Raw genomic sequence first — 21546 nt, forward strand, 5'->3', positions numbered from 1 at the left:
ACCAAAACATTTTAACAGATCTGCTCAGCACTAGTGTTTAGTCTCCTTTAGTCTCTATTCACATCTATATTGTTGCCTTTGTTTATAACTAGAGATGAGCGAACCTCGAGCATGCTTGAGTCGATCCGAACCCGAACTTTCGGCATTTGATTAGCGGTGGCTGCTGAACTTGGATAAAGCCCTAAGGCTATGTGGAAAACATGGATATAGTCATTGGCTGTATCCATGTTTTCTAGGCAACCTTAGAGCTTTATCCAAGTTCTGCAGCCCCAGCTAATCAACTGCCGAACATTCGTTGTCGGATGGACTCGAACCCGAACCCGGTTCATCTCTATTTATAACAAAAGACTCCATACTGCATTAAATCACGATTTCATTTAATAACATTGGGGTCTGTCATGCTATCCATTGTTTTGAAGCTGACGCTATTCTAAGGAATTTGTTGAGAAATATTTAATTGATCATTAATTGTTTGTGATTGTTTGTGAATAAAGTAGTATTTTTAACCCTTATATTTTTTCTTTTCTTTTAGGCAATTAGGCTACAATGAGCTAAGCGCCTTTCCTTCTCTTGGATCTGCCTCCTCAGATGTCGTCAGCCTTTCACTGTAAGTTAAACTTGTATGAAGCTATTCAAAATATTGTTTTAAATTCTTGAAGTCTTTATACTTAGTGTCGTTAACCTGTCTTTATTAAAAAAAAAAACTTTTGACGTCCTAGAGACATCAAAATTTTTATTGGTCCGGGTCTCAGTACTCAGACCTGTCGGGAGATAGAGCAGGGAGAAAATGCACTGCAGTGCGCCCACTCTCCGCTCTGAATAAAAAAAAAAAAGTGTCTGACTTATAATTGGCTCCTACGGAACACAACCCTCCTTTTTTTTTTTTTTTTTCTTTTTGAGCACATCAAAACTTTTGACGTGTCTCTATGACATGTGCAAAGTTTTTTAAAACGACTGGTACGATTTAACTATTTTAATTTCCCAATAACTAGATGGATCATATTGTATATTTTTGTTTCTGGCCGCCATCATGTAATGATTATATCCTCGCAACATACAGACAAAATCTGATTAACATTCTAAAATTCCCAAGGTCCTGACAAAACAACAAATAAATTATTCTGTCATCCCCGATTCTGATTAGCATCGGTACAACCCGGTAAGTGGCTGCCACCATTGTCTCCAGGTGAGGGTTTCACTGTAACTTACTAAGAGGGTGTTTCTGCTGCTTATTTGAACTGCTCATTTTTGTACCTCCCTGACTAAAACCACTCTGTTATCGGAACCCAAGATCCGGTGAAATGTGTTTTGTGAAGGTCTCTATGCTTCATTAAACCTTTGGATTTGTGCTTTATCTTTGCCAGGAAATGCTTCTCTGTAAAGTCTTTCTTTTGTTTACTTTCAGTTAGTTACAGAAGTTATTCTTGATTTAAACTAGCAGTTAATCCTACGGTGCTATTGATCGGCATTTTCTTAGAGGTTGATACGCTCACCTTTCATTTTTTCAGTTTGAATTTGCTCACCTGTGTTTACTTTCAAGTAAAAAAAAAAAGGACTCGACAAATACAGTTGAGGTGACTTGGCATGTTGCTCCATCAATAAAATTGTTGATATAGCTAGTAGATCCGAGATTGGTGTTGGAAATTGGCCATTTTCTGAAGGCTCGCTGTCCTCGCCAACTTCTTGTCATTCTATGAATAAACCGATGCCTTATTTTTTTTTGTGTGCATACAGTAAGTGATTTATATTAATCGTTGATGCAACCTTACTGGTTGTTCTTTAAAGAGACTTTGTCAGTAGGTTTATCTCAGGGTAGCATAAACTAGTAACAGAGAAGCTGAACAGAATGATGTATCACTTACATTGTATTGTGCAGCTGATCCAGCTTATCTTTCTAAATAACAAGGACAATAAGTAGTCTACATTATGTGCATGAGCCCAGTAGTCCTGGATATTCATGAGAAGCAGAAAACTCCGCCCACAACCTGCTGATTGGCAGTTATCTATCTAGTTATCTATCCATGCTGTGTATAGGCAGTCAACTGTCAATCAGCAGCTGGAGGGTGGTGGGAGGGGTGCAGCAAGAATCATATTCTCCTGCATATTAGAAGAACGGCTAAACAAAATGATGTAATACACCGATCTGTTCAGCATTTCTGTCACTAGTTTATGCTGCCCTCATTTAAGGCAGAAAACACCTAGTGACAGATTCCCTTTAAAAACCTTTTAGTATGATTAAGACACCAGATTGTTCCAAATCCATACAACGGCTAAAGAGTGCAAAGCATCTCTCACCACTAGAGATCAGTGAAATTATAGTAAGTTCAGGTTAGCTCAACCCAAAGCACTGTGCATTTGATTCCCGTTGGCTGGAGAAGATGAATGCAAAAGAGAGCTGCATCCATATTCTCCAGCCACCTAGAGTCAAATGTTAAAGAACAACTCCGGCGGGAACCCCCCCCCCCCAAAAAAAAAAAAAACACAGACACCATACTATCCATCCCTCCGGTGACGATCGCCACTCGATTCGCCCGCCATCCGCCTCACCGTCACCTGCGTCCGCCGTCCAGCGATCTCTCTCACTTCCGGGTACATGGGAGAGAAAAGGCTGCAAATGCGCACCAGCAGCCTTTTCATTGGCTGGAGTGCATCACATGGCTTCCAGCAAGCTCAGCCAATCAGCTCAGCCAAGCCATGTGATGCACTCCAGCCAATGAAAAGGCTGCTGGTGCGCATGTGCACCAGCAGCCTTTTCTCTCCCATTCACTTTCCATGAAGACGCCGAGGAGGAAGAAGACTCGGACCGCCCCCCCGGCTCTGACATCGTCGTCACCAGATGGCGCCCGGGAGAAGAGGACCGTGATGACCGTAATCGGTAATGTATACATTCTTTAACTTCCGGGGGGGGGGGGGGAGGGGAAGGGGGCCAGACCGGTTATTTAACCACATTACAAAGTTATGTAACTTTGTAATGTGTGTTAAATAAGCCAAAAAATATTTTCGTGGGAGTTGTCCTTTAAGTGTTCAGGGTTTTTCAACCCTGAATTTACTGTACTTCTATTCCTCTCTAGTCCCTAGATTCACATATTTTTGTATAGTTTTTAATAAAAATATTAGTACTATACTAAGGTTTTTTTCCTAATTAAAAAAAAAAAAATACATAGGAAAATATTTTATCAATTCTCCTAATTTATCATCTCCTTTCAATAACCATTTACTTGCAATTATTTTTGAATTGTGAGACTTTAGTACGGCCAAAGCAGTGCGTGAAATAAGAACAATAATATCCAACACTTCCAAAATACATAATATACTTTCTGGAAAAAATATTTAACTTCAAGATAGAATTGATATTAAATACCTAATCCCAAAATCTATATAGTTTTGGGCACGTCTAAAAGAGGTGACTCCAACCTGCGTTTTCACTTAGGCATTTTAGACAATCTGCATGACTTCTAGAGTTCATCCTAGCCAACAGTTTAGGGGTTAAATACAGTTGATAGACTGTAAAGGAGTAAGGCTACATTTTGGCCTGGATTTTGAAGAAGTAACTCATGCTAAAAGACCACCCAAATCGTGACTCGGTTATTGTTTAGATAAGTGAGGGTATGTTCAGTTTTTATTAGGTAATTTTCTTACCTTGATCCTGAGCGCTGTTTTCGGGAACTTTATAGTTTATCAGATATCTAAATCCTCAGTGCACCAATTCAGCCCACACCCCCTCCTTATGAATAGGAGTGGTGATCTTCTAAGTGACGTCACTGCTGCCCCAATATTCGTTAGAAGGTTGGGTTACAGGGATATATCAGCCACTTAAGTCACAGTTCTCAAGATCACAGAGGGCCCGAGTGGTTGAACCCCCTGCCATCAGTTCATTATCCCCTATCTTATAGGAATATCTTTGTAGGAATGGAAAAATGCTTTAGCCACTTTATCTCCTAAGATTTTTAATAACAAAATTTTTTTCACCCAGATGTATCAAACAATGTAAAATAGAAACTGGTGTAAACTGCCCGCAGCAACCAATCACAGCTCAACTTTCATTTTACCAGCGCTAAAAACTGAGCTGTGATTGGTTGTCATCTGCAGTTTACACCAGTTTATATTTCACAGAGTTTGGTAAATTTAGGCATTAGTATTTTATATAGTAGAGATCAAGTTCAAGGGGATAGCATCAGATATCCTAAGACTCCCCAGGAAAATCATACAACGACAAGACAAGTTTAACTTGTAAATATATGTACACAGCGTCTTGGGGATATTATAGTCTACTTTTTTGACCTGTAGAACCTCTTAATGAATACTATTCTCAAAAGGATCTCTTACATGGCACAGATATGCTGCAAAAAATTTATTGCCTGATTCCAAGAAACCAAGAGAGTCCAAAGAATAATTTCCCCAAATAAAAAGATGGAATGTATAATAAGCACCTTGTTACTGCTCGGACTTTTCCCTAACCTTCCATACCTTGGCGCAAATAAGGTCATTTTTAAAGGTCCAAGTTTTTAAGTTGCCCGGATTCCAGTAATTGTAAAAAATTGGTTTAGCTATAATTAAGAACCAGAGCATCTTGCAAAATAATTGGAATAATGTCCATTTATCGAATACTAGAAGAACTGTACAGCTATGAAACCTAAACACAAGTTTGGTAGGTTGACCCCCCCCCCCCTCTTAAAAATTCTGTTTGATTTACTATTTTCCTCCTCCCATAGAAGATCACAATTTATTATAGCCAGAGTTTTAAAGAAGACAATGATATAAAGGCCAAGATTGTGAATTTCTCAAAACACATAATACTTTTGGGAGCACAAACATTTTAATTAAATTATCTGTATGAAAGGAAAGTTAAATTTACCCAATTTTTTTTCTAACAAATGTCAAACAGGGTGGAAATCTCAAAGTAATAAAGGCCTTTAGTAATATTACCAAATCTGTAATCTGAAGCTTCATTGGAACCGGTTGTAGTAGGCCTGGGTCATAACTACCCAGAGGGAGTAGAATGGACCTAGTCCAATTGACCTGTAGGACTAGAGTTTAGAGAAGACCTCTAATTTAGAAATAACAATTGGAATGGGGACAGATGAATTGTCCAAATATACTAAGATATAATCAGTAGAAAGTGAAACACTATCTTCAGTAGAGTCATATTTAAAGCCAACAATTTCTCGATCTTTATGCATTGCCTTACTGTTTGTCAGATACATGCGAGATTTCTTACTAAATTACAATTTTATTTTATTTTATTTTTTTAAGAGTTAAAGCCAAATTCCAAAAAAGGGGGAAACATAAATATGAAATATTTCATTTTTTTTTCAAGAAAAAGTAGCCAACAACCTTATGTAGAATTTTTTTTAGCTCTGGCAGTGAATTTACCGGTAAAAAAATTATAAAGATGTTTGGTTCCATGAGTTACATTTCTAACAAATTTTATACCTGAATTAAATTTATATATGAAATAATAATCAATCTGTAAGATTCAGAACAGAAAATTCCACCCAAGAACAGAAGTTACGGCTGACTGACAATTATTAACTGGAGTTTAGCATTTTTTGTTTCTCTGCATATCTTTGGTTCCAAACTTGTATAAGGCTTTGTGTTGCTTGAAAAGAGTTGTCTTGAGTTTGGCTTCCATTGCTGGGAAGTCTAAGTCAGCACTACAGAGCCTTTCAAAGAAGCCTTCATTTATTCACCAGATGTTCCTCTATTATGTCCTGTGTTTAATAGAAAATGGTCAATTAGCCATCCCCTGCTATTTCACAAACACTGACGGACTCAGCGTTGAGGAAATAAATGCTGACTATTGGGATCTGGAGAGAAAAAAAAAACTCTTTAAGATGCCCTTTTTTTATTCGGGATTAAAGAAAGCACAAATTTCAATGCAACATGACATCAATGAGTTTTTTAGAAAGTCCCCAAGTGTTCCAGTCACTAGCACTTGTACGAAAGAATCCTTGCTCTGACTTAAACAAGTATCAGCTCCCACTGTTTTCTTGTCTTCTTGCGCCCTCATTCCAAAGAGTAGAAACTTTTTAGCACAAGAAAAGATGCTCTTCAAAGCTTCTCTGTTAAAAAATTTACAAAGATTTGGTAGGAAAATAAAATAAAAAAAATACATATGTATGTGATACTTACAAAAAACAAAAAAATGTGCTTAGTGTAGCTGAGTTTTCCAATCTTTTTAGAAACCTTCGGAGTTTCTCATGCATGACATCCTGTAAAATACTTATTGGCACAATTTGTAAATGAATTGCCCCATTGGAATTGCTACTTATTAGTGTTTTTTTACTTATTCCATTAAGGAAGACTTTATTACAGCAGGAAGCAGGACTTCTATGTCTGACAGGATACTGTGACTTAATGAGAACCCAAGTGTGACCATGTTTTGGAAGCCATCACAAATGGCCAGTCACATACATGACATTCTGGTTTTTCACTTTGTCCTTGGTTGGTAACTTTTTATGGACAGCAATTATTGTTATCCAACAGTAAAGCATTCAAATTACATCAGTAATTTCAGATGCTGTAAACTAAATGTAGAGTTTCCCCTAAATAGAAACTGCCATTAAAAAAACACTTTGGACATGTCAAGTTTTGATTGGTTGGGGTCTCGCTGCTGTGACCCCAGCGATTAGCAGAATGAGCCGAGAGTATGATGCTGTAGCACATTTCACTCCCCGGATAGCAGTGATCTCCATCCAGTTGGTTCCACTGTAAGTTTAAGGGGTCGCTGGATGGAAATGATTGACATTGGGGAAGTAAAGCACACTACCGAACACATCTCCTAAGGGTAAGACTATTGAACATGTTTGTATACCTAGTTGAAAGATTGCAAATAGGTTTTGTTGCGCTTATGTGGTTTTGCACATATTCGGATAGTTTTAGTGAAATTCTTCCAAGGTTTGCCAAATTGCTGAAATGGCTCCAAGGTTGGCCAAATTGGTGAATTGTCCAGTTGGTGGTTTTACTTGGATGCAGAATCTGTCCAGTGTAGAATAATATTGTTCGATACATTTTTATGTTAAATGCTAGATATGATATTTTAAGGTTAACCTTGAGGATAATTTTTTCTTATGGCTTTGTCAGCCTAAAGAAGATCCACTGATTCAGGTTAAAGTAAAAGCTAGACTAGACTTTCTTTGTCTTGCATCTGCCATCATTGAATTTTCCAGTGCGGTAATTAATAAGGAGCTTGAACCCGAGGACCCCCACCAGAAGAGGTTACTAATTACATATCGAATGGAAAACCAAACTCTAAATTAACCCTCCTTTGGGGAGGAGATAGTGGAAAATAGGATTAGATAGTTCACAAAGGGCTAAGCAGCTTTCTGCCGAGTATTTACTGTTGAAACTAAATCAATAGGTCTATATTGTCACTGGAGAGAGTATAAAACTCTATTAAAAAATCAATCTGTTTTACAGGCTAATTAATGTCCAGATCAATCCGCATTAAACTGCAATTAAACAGATAGACTAAGTACACGGCACCAATGGATTTTCTGCTCGGCAGACGGGCAGTAGGGATGGAATCTAAAGCCTGCAGATGAAGCAGTGGTTTTCTGTGGATGGTTGGCTATATTACTTGTTACTTATATCTGTATATATAGCTGTATGTTGTGAAGACAGACCAGTATTATTATCCATTATATCGGACACCCCATCCCCCATTGGTTTAAATTTTGGGTGAGGTTTGAAGATCCTATGGCAACATAAATACATTTTTTTTTGGTAGATAAAAAAAAATTAACCATTGGATGGTGCAATTCCCTTTAACTTCTTTAACTATTTGCATTCGTAAAGGGCATCTGTTTTTAGTGTCTTGCAGCCCAATGGACGAACAGATTAAAAACAGGATAGACTCCCTTATGATAACGTTGTATGATTTACTGGGAAAGGTGTTTCAGACTAATTACTGTAGTCATTGCTGTAGCCCCTGCCAGTTTTTCTCTGTTTCTGGCCTCAATTGAAAGATCTCTCTCTGAATGTATAAAGGCCAATGGGGCAAAGAGAAGTGGCATGGGGCCATCCTGATGACTCGGAGTCCCGTACTGGGTGCTGTTTAACTATAATTCCTCTGATGCACCATAGCATTTTAGGGTGACTCATACATTGTTGTACTAATGGAACTTGTACCGCTTTCATGCTGCCGTGGAATGACACTGATAATAGGTTGGAGCACAGTTATAAAAAAGTACAATTGTCATCATGCCTAGTCAGCCAAAGCTGAAGCTTTGGCCATCCAGGCATGATGGGAATTGTAGTTTTGCAACAGCTGTTGGCAGAATTTACAATGCCAATACTTTACATCAGTCCTTGCACTATGACACATTCTAAACCCTCTTAGGCTATGTTCACACAGCACAAAACAATGGCTGCTTTTTGATGTGTTCCTTGGGCCGATACTGCTTTATCGGCTGGAGGAAAGTGATTCAAAACCCACTGAAATGTCCCGGCCGTATGGGTGTGTCTGAATATCAATTAACCATTGATTTGCATGCACACTATGGCCGGTATGACAGCCACACAGTTTTGTAAAGTGTCAGTTATTTGCGGCTGCCGTTTGGGAATAACGGTTGGAAATAATTGACAGGTCAGTTATTACCACGGCGGTATTGAACAACGACCATTGTCCAATACACTGTGTGAACAACTGCCTTTGTTTCAATTGATTTCAATGGGACACATTTTTTATGACAAGAACAGCCATTGTTTTAATCAACGACAGTGGCTCTTCTTGTTATATAAAAATACATTGTGTGTCCATAGCCTTACAGTGCACATACTTGCTTATGTCTTTCCATCTTGTGCCTTATTGTGACGTTTGGCATACATCATCTTCTACCAGCTTATCACTACTATGATGTAATGCCCGTTATAGCCTTCTGTTCACACTTATCTACTTCTCTTCCCTCACACGTATCTATTCATCTATTAAACATTTAAATTGGAGTTCAGTATCTTTTAAGCCTTTAACCCTCCTCGTAAACCCTGACCTAACCGCAACAATCCAGAAACTACTTCAGCCTAATGCAACCTTAATGCCTAAAATATGTAAACCTAAGGAAAACTAAAAAGAGCAGCAAGCACAATTATTGTTAACAAAGGCGTCTACCTCATGTTAGGCATTAGAAACAAACTAGTCTCATCAAGGTTAGGGCTTGGGACGAATTGCTTACATGCGGCACATTTGGTTGCAATTATGCATCTGGCACCTAATCACAGTAATAATGGTGGTATTTCCAACGTATTCTTATTGCCCTATTTGGTATTTGGGATTCACAAGCTGTTTCAAATTATTTAGCTGTGATTCACTTTGAAATCCTCTAGAATGCATCTGATAGATATTACTAAACTCTTCGCTCTCCCTCTAGCCAAGTACCGTCATGTGGCTCCAAGCTCCATATCAAAGTTTTCCTTTGTCTGTATTTTCCCAGAGATCTCTGCATAATGTGGATTGAGGGCAGCTCTTGTTTTAAAAAAAAGTGTTGTCTCTCGTCTTTTGGGCTGGAGGGGAATTTCGTTGTTTTTTTTTGTAATAACAGGTACAGAGGCTGAGAGAGGGGTAGCAACTAGTCATCTGGGTGGGGAGCGGTCTGTGACTAGTCACGGTCTCTGCGGGGCTGATTCACAGGCAGAGAGGCCTGCAACTGCTCTCTGCCTGTTGGCTCGCAGTGTAAGGCAGAGAGCAGTAACTAGTCACGAACGGCTCCCAGCCCAGATGACTAGTTGCTGCCCCTCCCCCTGCCTCTTGGCAGAATAGGAGTACTTTTTCTCTTTACCAAAACTACTGCAGCCGGGGCTGGTACATGCCTTGGCTACAGCAATAGCTCTATACAATAATTCTGGTAACCATATCGGCACAATTTGTTTTCTTTAAGTTAAAAGCAAGACAAGAAACTGCTAAAAAGCAGCTCATCTAATTTATCCTTAACCTTTATGTTGGCACCAATTCTTACCCCCTTCCATGACCAAGAATGGGACATCTCGCAATTCATAAAAAAAAAAAAAAAAAAATCAGACTTAAGTCGCTGAAAGACGCCTGTTCTAGTGGCAGACTCCATTTCCACCTCTGTTTTGGCAGCCGAATCCTGTTTCAAGGAATGTATCTGAAAAGTTAAGGGGAAAGGGGAAATTCTTTTAATTCTTTTATCATTTCTTGTTGCTTTGGATGGATTTCAAACTCTGATGTCAACTTGGGAGAGTTGAAGGTGCTGAAGGTGCCTTTGGTTCTTATGCTTAGGAGAATGTCCAATTACACAAGTCGTTTTCAGATATGGTTTAATAGCTAACAGACTATGAGAAATATGGCCGAGGTGTTTTTTTTTTTTTTACGCAGTTGTAAAATAAATCAATCACTGGTTCTAACTCTTAACAATTATTTTTGTTTGGGGCTGTAAAAGTTTTTGACTATTAAAGAAAGATCATAATCTTCATAAATCCCAATAAATCCTCAATCCTGCATTTTTATTGTGTGGTTTTTAATAATTGTAGTCTTGTAAAGTTGCTAGGACTTTTATAGAGTTGGGTGTTCTTTGATTTCTTAACTAAGGACTGATATATATATGTAAAAGGAAAGCGGTGATAAATTATAGCAACTGAAGAAGGATATGAAAATGAAGCGCACATCACTGCTCTGCTTTTAACTAGCTGTTCTGCTACAATTCACTCCATATCCTCGCTGCTTATAGAAACGTGCATTTCAGGCTTGATCAGTGGGATGCAATGTTTATTGGGTGGGATTTGTTCTCAAGTGAATTAGACCTTTAAGGCTTTAAAAACAATGAATTGTTTTGTATATAAGGCCAGTGGAGAGTTCTCATAAAGGGGGTTTGTCATTTGTCATAGACAGAATTATGTCTAGTGTAGGTTGGGGGGGGGGGTGCATAGATTCCACCCTCTCCAAACCATGACAACTTTTTTATATGATACGGTTAAGGTCTTTTTACATAAGCCACTAGAACATTCTAGTACTTTTATAGGGTAGGCCAATCAGTAAAATATCAGTAGGGGTAAAACTTATGGAATGCCCGTTAGCTGATTGAAGCTAAACTTCCTAACAGACTCTGCTCCATACATTCAGTGGTGGCTGTACCTGGTATTGCAGCTCATACTACCGAAGTGAACGGGACAGGATTCCATTAACCAGTCTTGTGGAACCTGACCTTGAAGGCTGCAGCATATTGGAGCACAATAAATCCTTCCAGATGATTATTGGGGCTGCCAGAAGTTAACCCCCCCCCCCCCAAACACACACACCAATCTGATATAGATGGTCTATCCTAAGAATAGACCATCAAAATAAAAATCCTGGAAAATACCTTTACATTGTTGGTAGTCAGGATGGGCCTAATGTGCACAGATCTAATAACACGAGTTATTAACAATCGATTTATAAAAGAATAAGTTTGTATCTAGGTATAAAAATGGAGATAATTGTAATAGTTGCTCTGAAAGGGTCCTAATATATGGCTGTAGTTCCCAACTAGAATAGGATTAGGGTGCAGTATTTATGTTAAGCCCAGATATATCTCAGATTCCTCATGGCATGAATGTGCAAGCGGGAAAATCTTATAAAGTGTTTGCGTTGCCTTTTTCTAATACCGAGGACCTATGGTCCCATCCAACCAGGTCACCATCTACATGGACTTTGTGTCATCTATTAGATCATCTGCTTTACTCTCACAAGCGAAACATATTGATTAGTTAATTTGTCCCAACGTGAGGGATTAATTATAGCTGGTTAATCCAAAATTATCCATAAAAATCATCACATGTTCGAAAACCCTCCATTTTTGGGAGCAAATTGATACTCTGCCCATTTTGGCCTCTAGGCTTCATGGGTTCAGACACTGGTCTGGCCTTGTTTTTTTGGATTGAGTTCCCACCTGAACAAACAGAACTTCTGCAGACGGCCTGAGAATTCGTCCAGCTTCCCTCGGGAAGCACTGACTCAGCAGACTCATGAAGAAGATGCTTTTATTTTTTCCCTGATATGAAAGTGTTCATTTCCTGTGAGATGAGTAAAAGCCAAATAGGCGCACATGACCCTAAATGCAACAAACCGCCAGTCCTTTGAGGTATCATTACCCTGAAACATCCCAGGTCTAATAGCGTAAGATGCACAGAGAACTACAAGGTGCCAGATACTTGTCAGCAGGTGGCATGGAATAGATATTACTTCACTTTGGGCGCTCAGCATTTTACATATGATACAATGTTACTAACTTAAAATTTCCGTTCCTACGATGATATCCTTTTTCTTTATTCTAGGCATCACAATAAGATCCGTAATATTGAGCAAAGTGACCTGATCCCATATGCATCACTGGAGACCCTCGACCTGAGCTCTAATGAAATAACAGAAATCCGAAGTGGTTTATTTCCTTTACGTCTTCGTATAAAGGACCTGTAAGTATCTGTCTATATCTCTTTGTTGCTCTCTTGATTGCCACTTCCCACTTGATTTATCACTATAGTACTGTTTTTACCCTATTTACTTTTGGCTATTAAATAGTAAGTTTAGATGTGGCCGCTGTACACATGAGATTGTTGTCACTGAAATTCCGATAAAATAAATAGAGGAGGACCAGGGGACTACATTCAGGAGGCAGCACTGTGTACATACTGCGAACACATGGGACAGCTACTCAGAACTCTATGGGTGGTTAACCGGAAAGTTTTCCTCAAGTCGAAAACTTCATGGCTCTTTAGGGTCACAAGATTTTCAACCACCTTAATGTTCTTGTCCTACAAAAGCTTCCCCAGTAGTAAAATATTAATGTCGCACAAGGCTTGTACTACCCTGCGACACTTACACACATCTAAAAGTCAATTTTTATAAACAAATGATTGCTCCCTTTTTATTTATTTTTAACATTTTATGTTTTTTCTTTTTTTTTTTCTTTGCTTTTATATATGATAGTGTAGTTTTTAGAATTTCCCCCCTGAATTCTAAATATGCAAAACCTAGACTAGAACATATTGTACTAAAGTTTCAATCCCGTTGATCAACTTCTGCAGTGACATTCAGAACGGCATGCACGGCTCTGTAAAGAAAGTTCACATCCATTCTTCACAAATATGCCATTTGCCTTGCATTGAAATAGTTGACATTTTATTTCTTTTCTGCAAATGCCTTTTTATTCTTTCTCTACAGCAACCTGGGGAGCAACAAGCTGAGCAGCCTCGAGTCTGGATCATTTGACAACCTGTCACGGTCTCTGCTTACACTTCGTCTGAGCAAAAACAGAATCTCGCAGCTTCCTGTCAGAGCGTTTAAGCTCCCCTTACTAACCCAACTGTAAGTATCGGAACGGAGCGTAATTACGGCTCCCTGCCCGCTCCTGCACATGCCGCTCCTCCTGGGATCACTGTGCCAACTGTGATAGTCTCTGTAATGCCCTGTGTTCATTAATACAAAAACAACACCCAATAAAACATGTATTAGGCCCCTTTTTCTTAGATAAATGGCTATTTTGTAAAGATTAGGGGCCTATTTCAGCTAATAAAGCCAGAGCCTGTGAGACTTTCAGTCCATCGGGGGCCTCTCAGCCTCAAACAGTCTTAATGTGATCGGTAATTTTATCACGCTCGCTGGTTGGGGTCTGGTGCAGAACTAACATGCTCGGACCACACAGGGGCTGATTAGGCAGGAAATGTTGTACAAGGTGATAGTAAAATAAATCTTCTTTTGTTTTGGTAATAAAACTTTGCCTACAGTTTCCAAGCTTAGACCGATTATTGTTAATGCAGGAGCAAGTCATTTTCTGACTGTGGTTTACAGGTGGTAGGCAGCCATGTACAGTAATACCACATGTACCAGTGCAGTACACTGAAGTTAGTGTACTGTCCAAGGGGCTTGCAAGTTACAGTATTTAGATTTAGTTGAATATTATAAATTTTTGTACATGTCAAGATTCACATTCTTGTTCATTGAGGCAGTCTTATAGTAGTTATATTTGTGTACACAGGGGCAGTATTAAAGTAATTATATTGCACAAGCCAGTGATGTAGAACATTAAAACTGGTGAGTGCCGCTACTTTTTTTTCTCTTGCAATCATTATTGTAGTTTTAATCTGGGGTTTGCATCAGGGCAGGGAGAGACAGGTGGGACTCTGTGCACACACCTACAGACTGTAGCTGTAGCCGCGTGCACAGCATCTTACCTGTCTCCCTGCCCTGATGCAAACTCGAATTGGAACTACAATAAAGATTGCAAGAGATGAAAATTGGTGAGTGCTGCTACAACATCTTTTCTGTTCTACCTCACTGGCTGGTGCAATTTTTCAATGGACTGCATTCCTATTGCTGAGCACCACTAGTACATTTGCCGCATCAGACAGTAAATCTACTGCTCCCCATTAATGGCTGCATAAAGGAGGCTTATAGACATAAAATAATTGCATACTATACATGACAAGATTGTGCTGACTTGCTATTTCTCTATTGCTTGTGAGTGATTATAGTAGTTATATTCTTGTACATAGAAGCAGTATTATAGTAGTTATATTCTTGTACAGTATATAGAAGCAGGATTATAGTAGTTATAGTCTTGTACATAGGGGGCAGTGTTATTGTAGTTATATTCTTGTACATTATAGTATTATAATAGATATATTCGTGTTCATATGAGGTAATAATATAGTTTTTGTGCAGTACGGCTATTTTATTTTTTGTCTATAGGGGCAGTAGTAAGGTTGTTGCTCAGCTGAATGGGTTTATAAGGATTTTTGAGTCAGGCTTTTACATTGAGCCCTTACCACCACCACACCACCTGGCAGCATATATAAAATACAGAATACAGCAAGAAGCCTACTCCAGAGTATGAAACCAAGATGTCAGGCTGATGTCACCCATCTACACGATGTAGTAAGCAGCTCAGTGCATTGTGTCTATCATGATATAATTGTCTATGTAGCCATTTTGTTACTTCTGCCCTTGCAATAGTCCTTAAGTTACAGAAACCTCACTCAAGGTCGGGCAGGTTCTCTACTTTTAATTAACTGCAATGCACTTCTGGCAAAGTTTGCTCCTGGGACTTATTCAATAATAAGAAAGTCATGTTTGGTTTCTTTAGACCGGTGCACTAGGAGATTTGTTTTTTAACTAAGCAAGTATCATTTTACTACCAATTCAGCCTGACAAGGTAGTAGGAACAATCAGAGTCTTTAGATCCTTCTTGTACTTCTGTAGAAAGCCCTTTAGTTCTTTGCAGGTCCTCTTTTCCCAGTGGAGGTGTAGATGGGGGGAGAGATTAGAGAGCCATGCGATACGATCTGCCGGCCCTTTATCCTGTACACTATGGGCTCTAGCCTCTTTTGCACAGAACCCGGCTGACTACCAGTTAGCAAGGTACTTTGTAACAATGTTACATGACATGTCTCTATTTGTAGGGAACTCAATCGGAATCGAATTCGCCTGATAGAGGGACTCACGTTCCAGGGACTGGACAGCTTGGAAGTTTTAAAGTTACAGCGCAATAATATCAGCCGACTCACTGACGGGGCTTTCTGGGGCCTTGCAAAGATGCAAGTTTTGTAAGTATGAGTAAATCATGACTCTGCCGGGAGTTTGCAGAGACACAAAGATGAGAAAGACATGACAACTTCTGACTGCATACTGCCACCAGTAGAGGGCGCTTATTGCATACTGTTTAACCATCCAGTATGAGTAATGCAGTAAGCTTCCCCTAGTTGCAAAATGTAAGGTACCTCACAAGGGAAATTTATGCTTTGTGGTAGTAGTCCTAAAATATGCACATCTTTTCTCTTGGCAATATTGATGTGAAAGCTCTATATTCATTATTGGCTTCGCGAGATTTACTTCGCGAGATGTTCAATAAAGTATTTATTGGGTACACCAAAGGGATTCTTAAAGTGTAACTGTCATTTGTTTTGTTATCTTATGGGGAGGGGGGGGGGGCGAGGGGGATGAATGAACAGAAAAAAGAGACAAGCAGCTATACAGCTTGCATACTGTCTGGGCACATAAAATGCTGGATTCAGAGATCAGAAAGGTCAGTGCTTATCTGGGGACTTGGTCAGAGAAGATTGTAGGATATAGTGTTTTGTATAGCCCTACTTTTCTCCTGTCTGTGCTTACTCATCCCCCTTGTCCCTTCCCCTCTCCATAGAGCATATTGGACACAGAAATCCTGCTTCTTCTGAGTACAGAAGAAAACGCTTTTGCTTGATAAAACCTATTACAGAGTTTCTTAAAATCGCTTGTATTATTGATATTTATTGATTTCAGAAAAGTGACATTGAAATGACCGTTACTCTGAAGGTGGCTCATGGGCCTATTGCCCTATACTATAAACTTTATACGACCCCTCCCTTTGCGAGGCATGATTAATGGATATCACAGTGTGGTGTGCCGAGAAGCTTCTTTACACCATGCAGTGCACAGGTCAGGGTTGCAGGTCCATATGCCTTCAGTTGAACTCCCCCAGCTGAATAAATGTTAGGTAAACAGTGACAATCTTGTTTTTATCTTCAGCGAATATTTGTATGATGAATGTATATACTGCATGGAAAGGCAGCGGTCTAACCACCGGTTTCATCTTTATTCTTCCTCCTGCTGCCTGTCTCCGTAGACATCTGGAACATAACAGCTTGACAGAAGTGAACACCGGATCTCTTTACGGGCTCAAGTCTCTACAGCAACTTTACCTCAGCAACAACTCCATCTCCAAGATCGGCTCTGGTGGCTGGAGCTTTTGCCAGAAACTACAAGAGCTGTAAGTGACTCCTACATCTCCACCTACCCCCCTCCCCCTTTATATTAAATGAAGTAACAGCTGTTATCACACGGGACACCGCAATGTGGGATGTGGCAAAAAATAGAAGTGATAATCCTTAACATAGTATACATATAATGTGTTCTGCTCCTTATATTGCACTTATGTGGGATTTATGCTTCACAGTCATATCTATCCATCTGCAATAGTACCTTAAAATGACTCTCCACCTTTTATTGTCACGTCTTTTTTATATTGCTGATTAATTTCTTAATATATCTGTATAACAATGGCGGTCATGTTTTGAGAGCCAAATCCACTACATAGACCAGAGGCAGGGAACCTTGGCTCTCCAGCTGTTTCAAAGCTACAACTCCCATCACACCTGGTCAGCCAAAGCTTTAGCTTTGGCTGTCTGTACATGATGGGAGTTGTTTTGCAACAGCTGGAGAGCCAAGGTTCCCTACCCTTGGCATAGACCCAGAGTTCAGTGATAAAATTATGGCTGCCTGCAGCCAACACTAGGGGGAGCTTAGGAGCCTACTGCATACATCACATAGTTTACATACACTTTAGTCCATTAATTAATTTGCCCAGTCTGTAGGCAAGACAGTATTGGGTGGCAGCATCAATCTCATTGATACAGTGCCACTTTTTAGCCTGTCCATAGTATTGCATTGGGAAATGTACTTAATCCCACTGGCCACTGTTAAGCTATGCACAGCAGTTATCAGAAGAAGGTCTAATTGTTTGCTTCCATGGATCAGTGAAGGTAAACTGTATCACCGTGGAGTCCAGGAGGATTTCTTAGACTGTTTTTTTTTTCTTCTCTCTTATATGCACAATTCAGTTTAGATCTTCTATCAGTGGCAGATGTTTTACTTTGCATTAAAGTGAACTTTTTCTTACTTTTATAAAATCCAGGTCTTGAGTTACTTTCTCAGAAATGCATTTATCTCTCGACTAAATTCTTAAATAGTAATTGTAGACATTATTTTGGGCGGATGCCAATACAAGAGTTAACTCTTTCAGAAGTGTCACATAGTTCATTAGTCAGGGATGAATATCTTAGGATTTTATTGCGGGGGACATGAGACCGCTAATACATGGGTCTCCAGGTTTTATATCTTGTTTCTAAAAGGAATTCTCTAGATCTACATTGTGCTTTGTATCCCTTCCCCATGCAATAAATGTTTTAGCAGTTCAGAGTTGACTGAATGTTTGTGTTCTATATACCTGTCATCACACATGGTCTTATATCTACTGTATTTTACATGGTGACTGGAGTTGGTAGTTGGCTTTTATCTTTGTAGTTATGGCTACTTCTGATGTCCCATCTTATTTTTGGCAATGCTGTCTTCGTTGACTACTTAGGGTGAATTCTGGCTAGTTATGATATAGAAGAAGAGATCGTTCCCTTCGTAGCTAGAAATGGTTGTAATTCAGGTAGCTAAAAAAGTTGGATGACCATAATGATTACATCTGTATTGGTGCCCATATAAGTGCCCATGTAGCTTTCCTGCATAAAACTTGGAAATAGGTGAGTACAATGTTATGTAAAGGATGTCTGTGAAAATGTGGCTAAACTGCAGAACCAGCAACAGCCTGTAGAAAAGCGAATCTTAACTCACAATCTGTCCACCCCCAACCCCCCTAAACCACTTATACCTTCAGATAGCTGCTTTTAACCCAAGATCTGTCCTGGGGTCCATTCAACAGGTGATGCAGTTATTGTCCTAAAAAAACTACTTTTAAACTTACAGCCCTGTGGTAAATTGGCAAGGCCTAAAGTGTCTGTGCCCTAGGCATGCACCGCCTCTTTGTCGCTCCTCCCCGCCCTCTTCAGTATTAGGAATGCCCAAGCCAGGATTTTTTCTATTCATCACTTGTCTAAATACTGCACATATGCTGGATTGTTAAGGCCCATGTACAGTGTTCAGACAGGTGATTATTAGGAGAAATCCTGCTTGGGGCATTCGCAATGGTAAAGAGGGTGGGAAGGAGGGACAGAGAGGCAGTGCAGGCCTAGGGCACAGACACTCTAGGTCACGCCAATTTTGACACAGGGCTGAAAGTTTAAAGTGACACTGTCACCCCCTTTTGTGCATTCTGACATCTCTACACAGGTGTAAAGGGTAAATTTAGGGTTTTTCATACCTTATTTCATATCATACGTCATGGTGCTTGTTCAAGTAAAAAGTGTCCTTTTATCAACTGCAGATTGTATTAAGTGGGCGTGGCCTCGCGGCATTAGCACCACTTAGCTCCGCCCACAACTGCACAGTTGGCCCCGCCCCCTTGACGCCCATTGGTTAGCCGACGTAAAGGGTGTGGGGTCTAGACCTTTCAGCCAGCCTGTTCCAATGGGTGGCAAGGGGGCAGGGCCAACTGTGGTGTTGTGGGCGGGGCTAAGTGGCACTAATGTCGCGAGGCCCCGCCCACTGAACGCAATCTGCAGTTGATAAAAGATGACTTTTTACTTGAACAAGCACCATGACGTATGATTTAAAAGAAGGTATCAAAACCGCTAAATTTACAGTTTACACCTGTGTAGAGATGTCAGAATGCACAAAGGGGGTGACAGTGTCACTTTAAAAGGAAAATAACTGCAAGGACCCAAGGAAAGATCATTGAATAAAAGCAGCTCTCCAACGGTACAAGCGGTTTGGGGGGAGGGGCAGATTGTGGGTACAGAGTCGCTTTAAGGAGAGAGAAATCAAAACATGGATATCCCCTCTGAGGTGTTTATTTAGGGGATCCATTTTCCCCTGTAATATTTCTCTACAGCACATATGATATAACTATTTTATCATCTTGTCTCCTTCACAGCGTCCTGTCTCATAATAACCTGACCCGCTTAGATGAGGGAAGCCTTGCAGATCTCGGGTCTCTGGCTGTCCTGCGTCTCAGCCATAATTCTATAAATCTCATCGCTGAGGGGGCATTGAAAGGGCTTCAGAAGCTGCGTGTATTGTAAGTATTTACCAACCACAGTCAGAGTCTATAACTGTTCTGTTATTCTTGTTATTTTTATCTGACTATTCTTGTGCATGGCGGGGGGGGGGGGGGGCTGAGGCTTCTGTGCCTGAGATTTTCCAGTCTGGTCTCCATGCTGTGGCTTTCAAGCAGTTGGAAAAGTACAACTCTCATCAGCCATTGGTGGGTAACAACTGCTATAAGAGACTACAGTTATCTCCTGAGATAATGTATCACTTGAGTCTGGACATGTGAAGCCCACAATGGCCATCATTACACAGATAGCTGCAAATCAGATGATATCTGATGGATTTATCATTTTTACCATCTTTTTATTTTCCATTGCTCACACACGGTCTGAACGTGTAACAGTTACATGAGAATCCTGTTGTGTTTGAGGAAGCGGTGATATTTATTGTCGTTACAGTGCATAACATCTATCTAAAAGACACGTAGCAGAGCTTAGTTTGTAGTTTAACATAACACCTTGTGATAGTTTTTTTTTTTCCCCCTAAGGTCATAAATTCAGCTCTGCTACATCTGTTTTTTTTTCATCTGTTTACATATTTTCTCCATAAACCAATAGTTTAAGAAAAGTAAAGAAACTTTATAATATATCTTATTAGACAAAAATTCTTCTTTCTCCACTTATGAGCCACTTCTCCTCCTCATCCTTCTGCTTCTAGTTCTGGCTTGTCCTAGTGTTTGATTTAGAAGCTTAGGCCTTCTTTCCATGTTCCATGCATATGGACAGTGTGCAACGGAACAGATTACCGGAACTCACATAATGTATCATTATGATGCAGGGAGCACTGAAACAGTGTAAGTTTGCAGTACACACACAATGAAGTGGAGCCATAAAATATTGCAGAGTTTATTATATCACGAGTAATTTCATGATATATTGATGTATTGGACATCAGCTCGGTCCCTATAGTTTCCTTAATCATTATGAGTGATAGAAATCAATCCATTTCATTGATTTACTTATTGATTCAATTCAATTTGGCTGAGCTGCAATGCCGGACGTGGCCTATAGAAAGATGTGGCGCTGTTTCTTGTTTGATACAGCCTAAACAACTAAAATGTCTATACAGGTATTGCATATACACGTCACTATTAGCTTTCACTGCTTGAATTGATATGTATACGAATAATACTAAACCACCCAGAGCTTTTTTCCCTCCAAAATTCCATAGAAAATATCCGCTCTCGTCCTGCAGTCAACCTAGATTGTTGCATAGCATGACTTGGCTGTAAAAATATCTGGAGAGAAGAGATCAGGTTCTTCAAGAATGACTTTTCCATCATTGTAACATAAGCAACCTGGCATCTCCAAATGCTGTGCTCAGTAAAGACCCACAATTGTGTTTTTTTTTTTTTTTTACTGAATGATCTGTTTTTGCCCCCTACTCTGCCCCCCCCCTCCCCCCCAAAAAAACAAAAAACATTTGGGCCCATTTCCTGCTTTTTTTCTGATTTCCACACCAACTGAAAGCCTCCATCTCCCCGGAGATATGTAAAACCTCAGGATCTGGCACACAGGAAGACTCTGTGAATGCCAGCTGTTGGTGCCTGTGCTTCACCCGGAATTTGTTGGCATTCCAAAAAGACTTAAAGAATCTTGTTGTGTTGAAGTTTTTAATGCAGAGATCCTTTCAGCTGGGTGAATAGAGAGCGGGCAATGGTGGGTGAGCTCTAATTTAATAAGAGGGGGTGCACCCCGGCTCATACACCTGGTGAAAGGGACCCGAGCATGTTTTAATTACAGCCCATTGTCTGGATGCCTTTACTTGGTGCAAAGCTGCTGAATTGCTGGCCTATTCAGATAGAG

The 21546-nt window shown here is 39.8% G+C and overlaps 1 protein-coding gene across 1 annotated transcript in view; it reads left to right on the forward strand.

Annotated features, from left to right (window-relative positions):
• The window catches only part of LRIG1 (leucine rich repeats and immunoglobulin like domains 1), a 69019-nt gene that overhangs the window by 34077 nt on the left and 13396 nt on the right, over positions 1-21546 (forward strand). The window contains exons 3-8 of the mRNA XM_069966915.1: positions 533-607; positions 12268-12405; positions 13154-13297; positions 15391-15534; positions 16593-16736; positions 19566-19709. Coding sequence (XP_069823016.1) covers positions 533-607; positions 12268-12405; positions 13154-13297; positions 15391-15534; positions 16593-16736; positions 19566-19709 — 789 coding nt within the window. The remainder of the gene's footprint in view (positions 1-532; positions 608-12267; positions 12406-13153; positions 13298-15390; positions 15535-16592; positions 16737-19565; positions 19710-21546) is intronic.

The sequence above is a fragment of the Dendropsophus ebraccatus genome, chromosome 4 (genome assembly GCF_027789765.1).
Source record: "Dendropsophus ebraccatus isolate aDenEbr1 chromosome 4, aDenEbr1.pat, whole genome shotgun sequence".
Classification (NCBI taxonomy): Eukaryota; Metazoa; Chordata; class Amphibia; order Anura; family Hylidae; genus Dendropsophus; species Dendropsophus ebraccatus.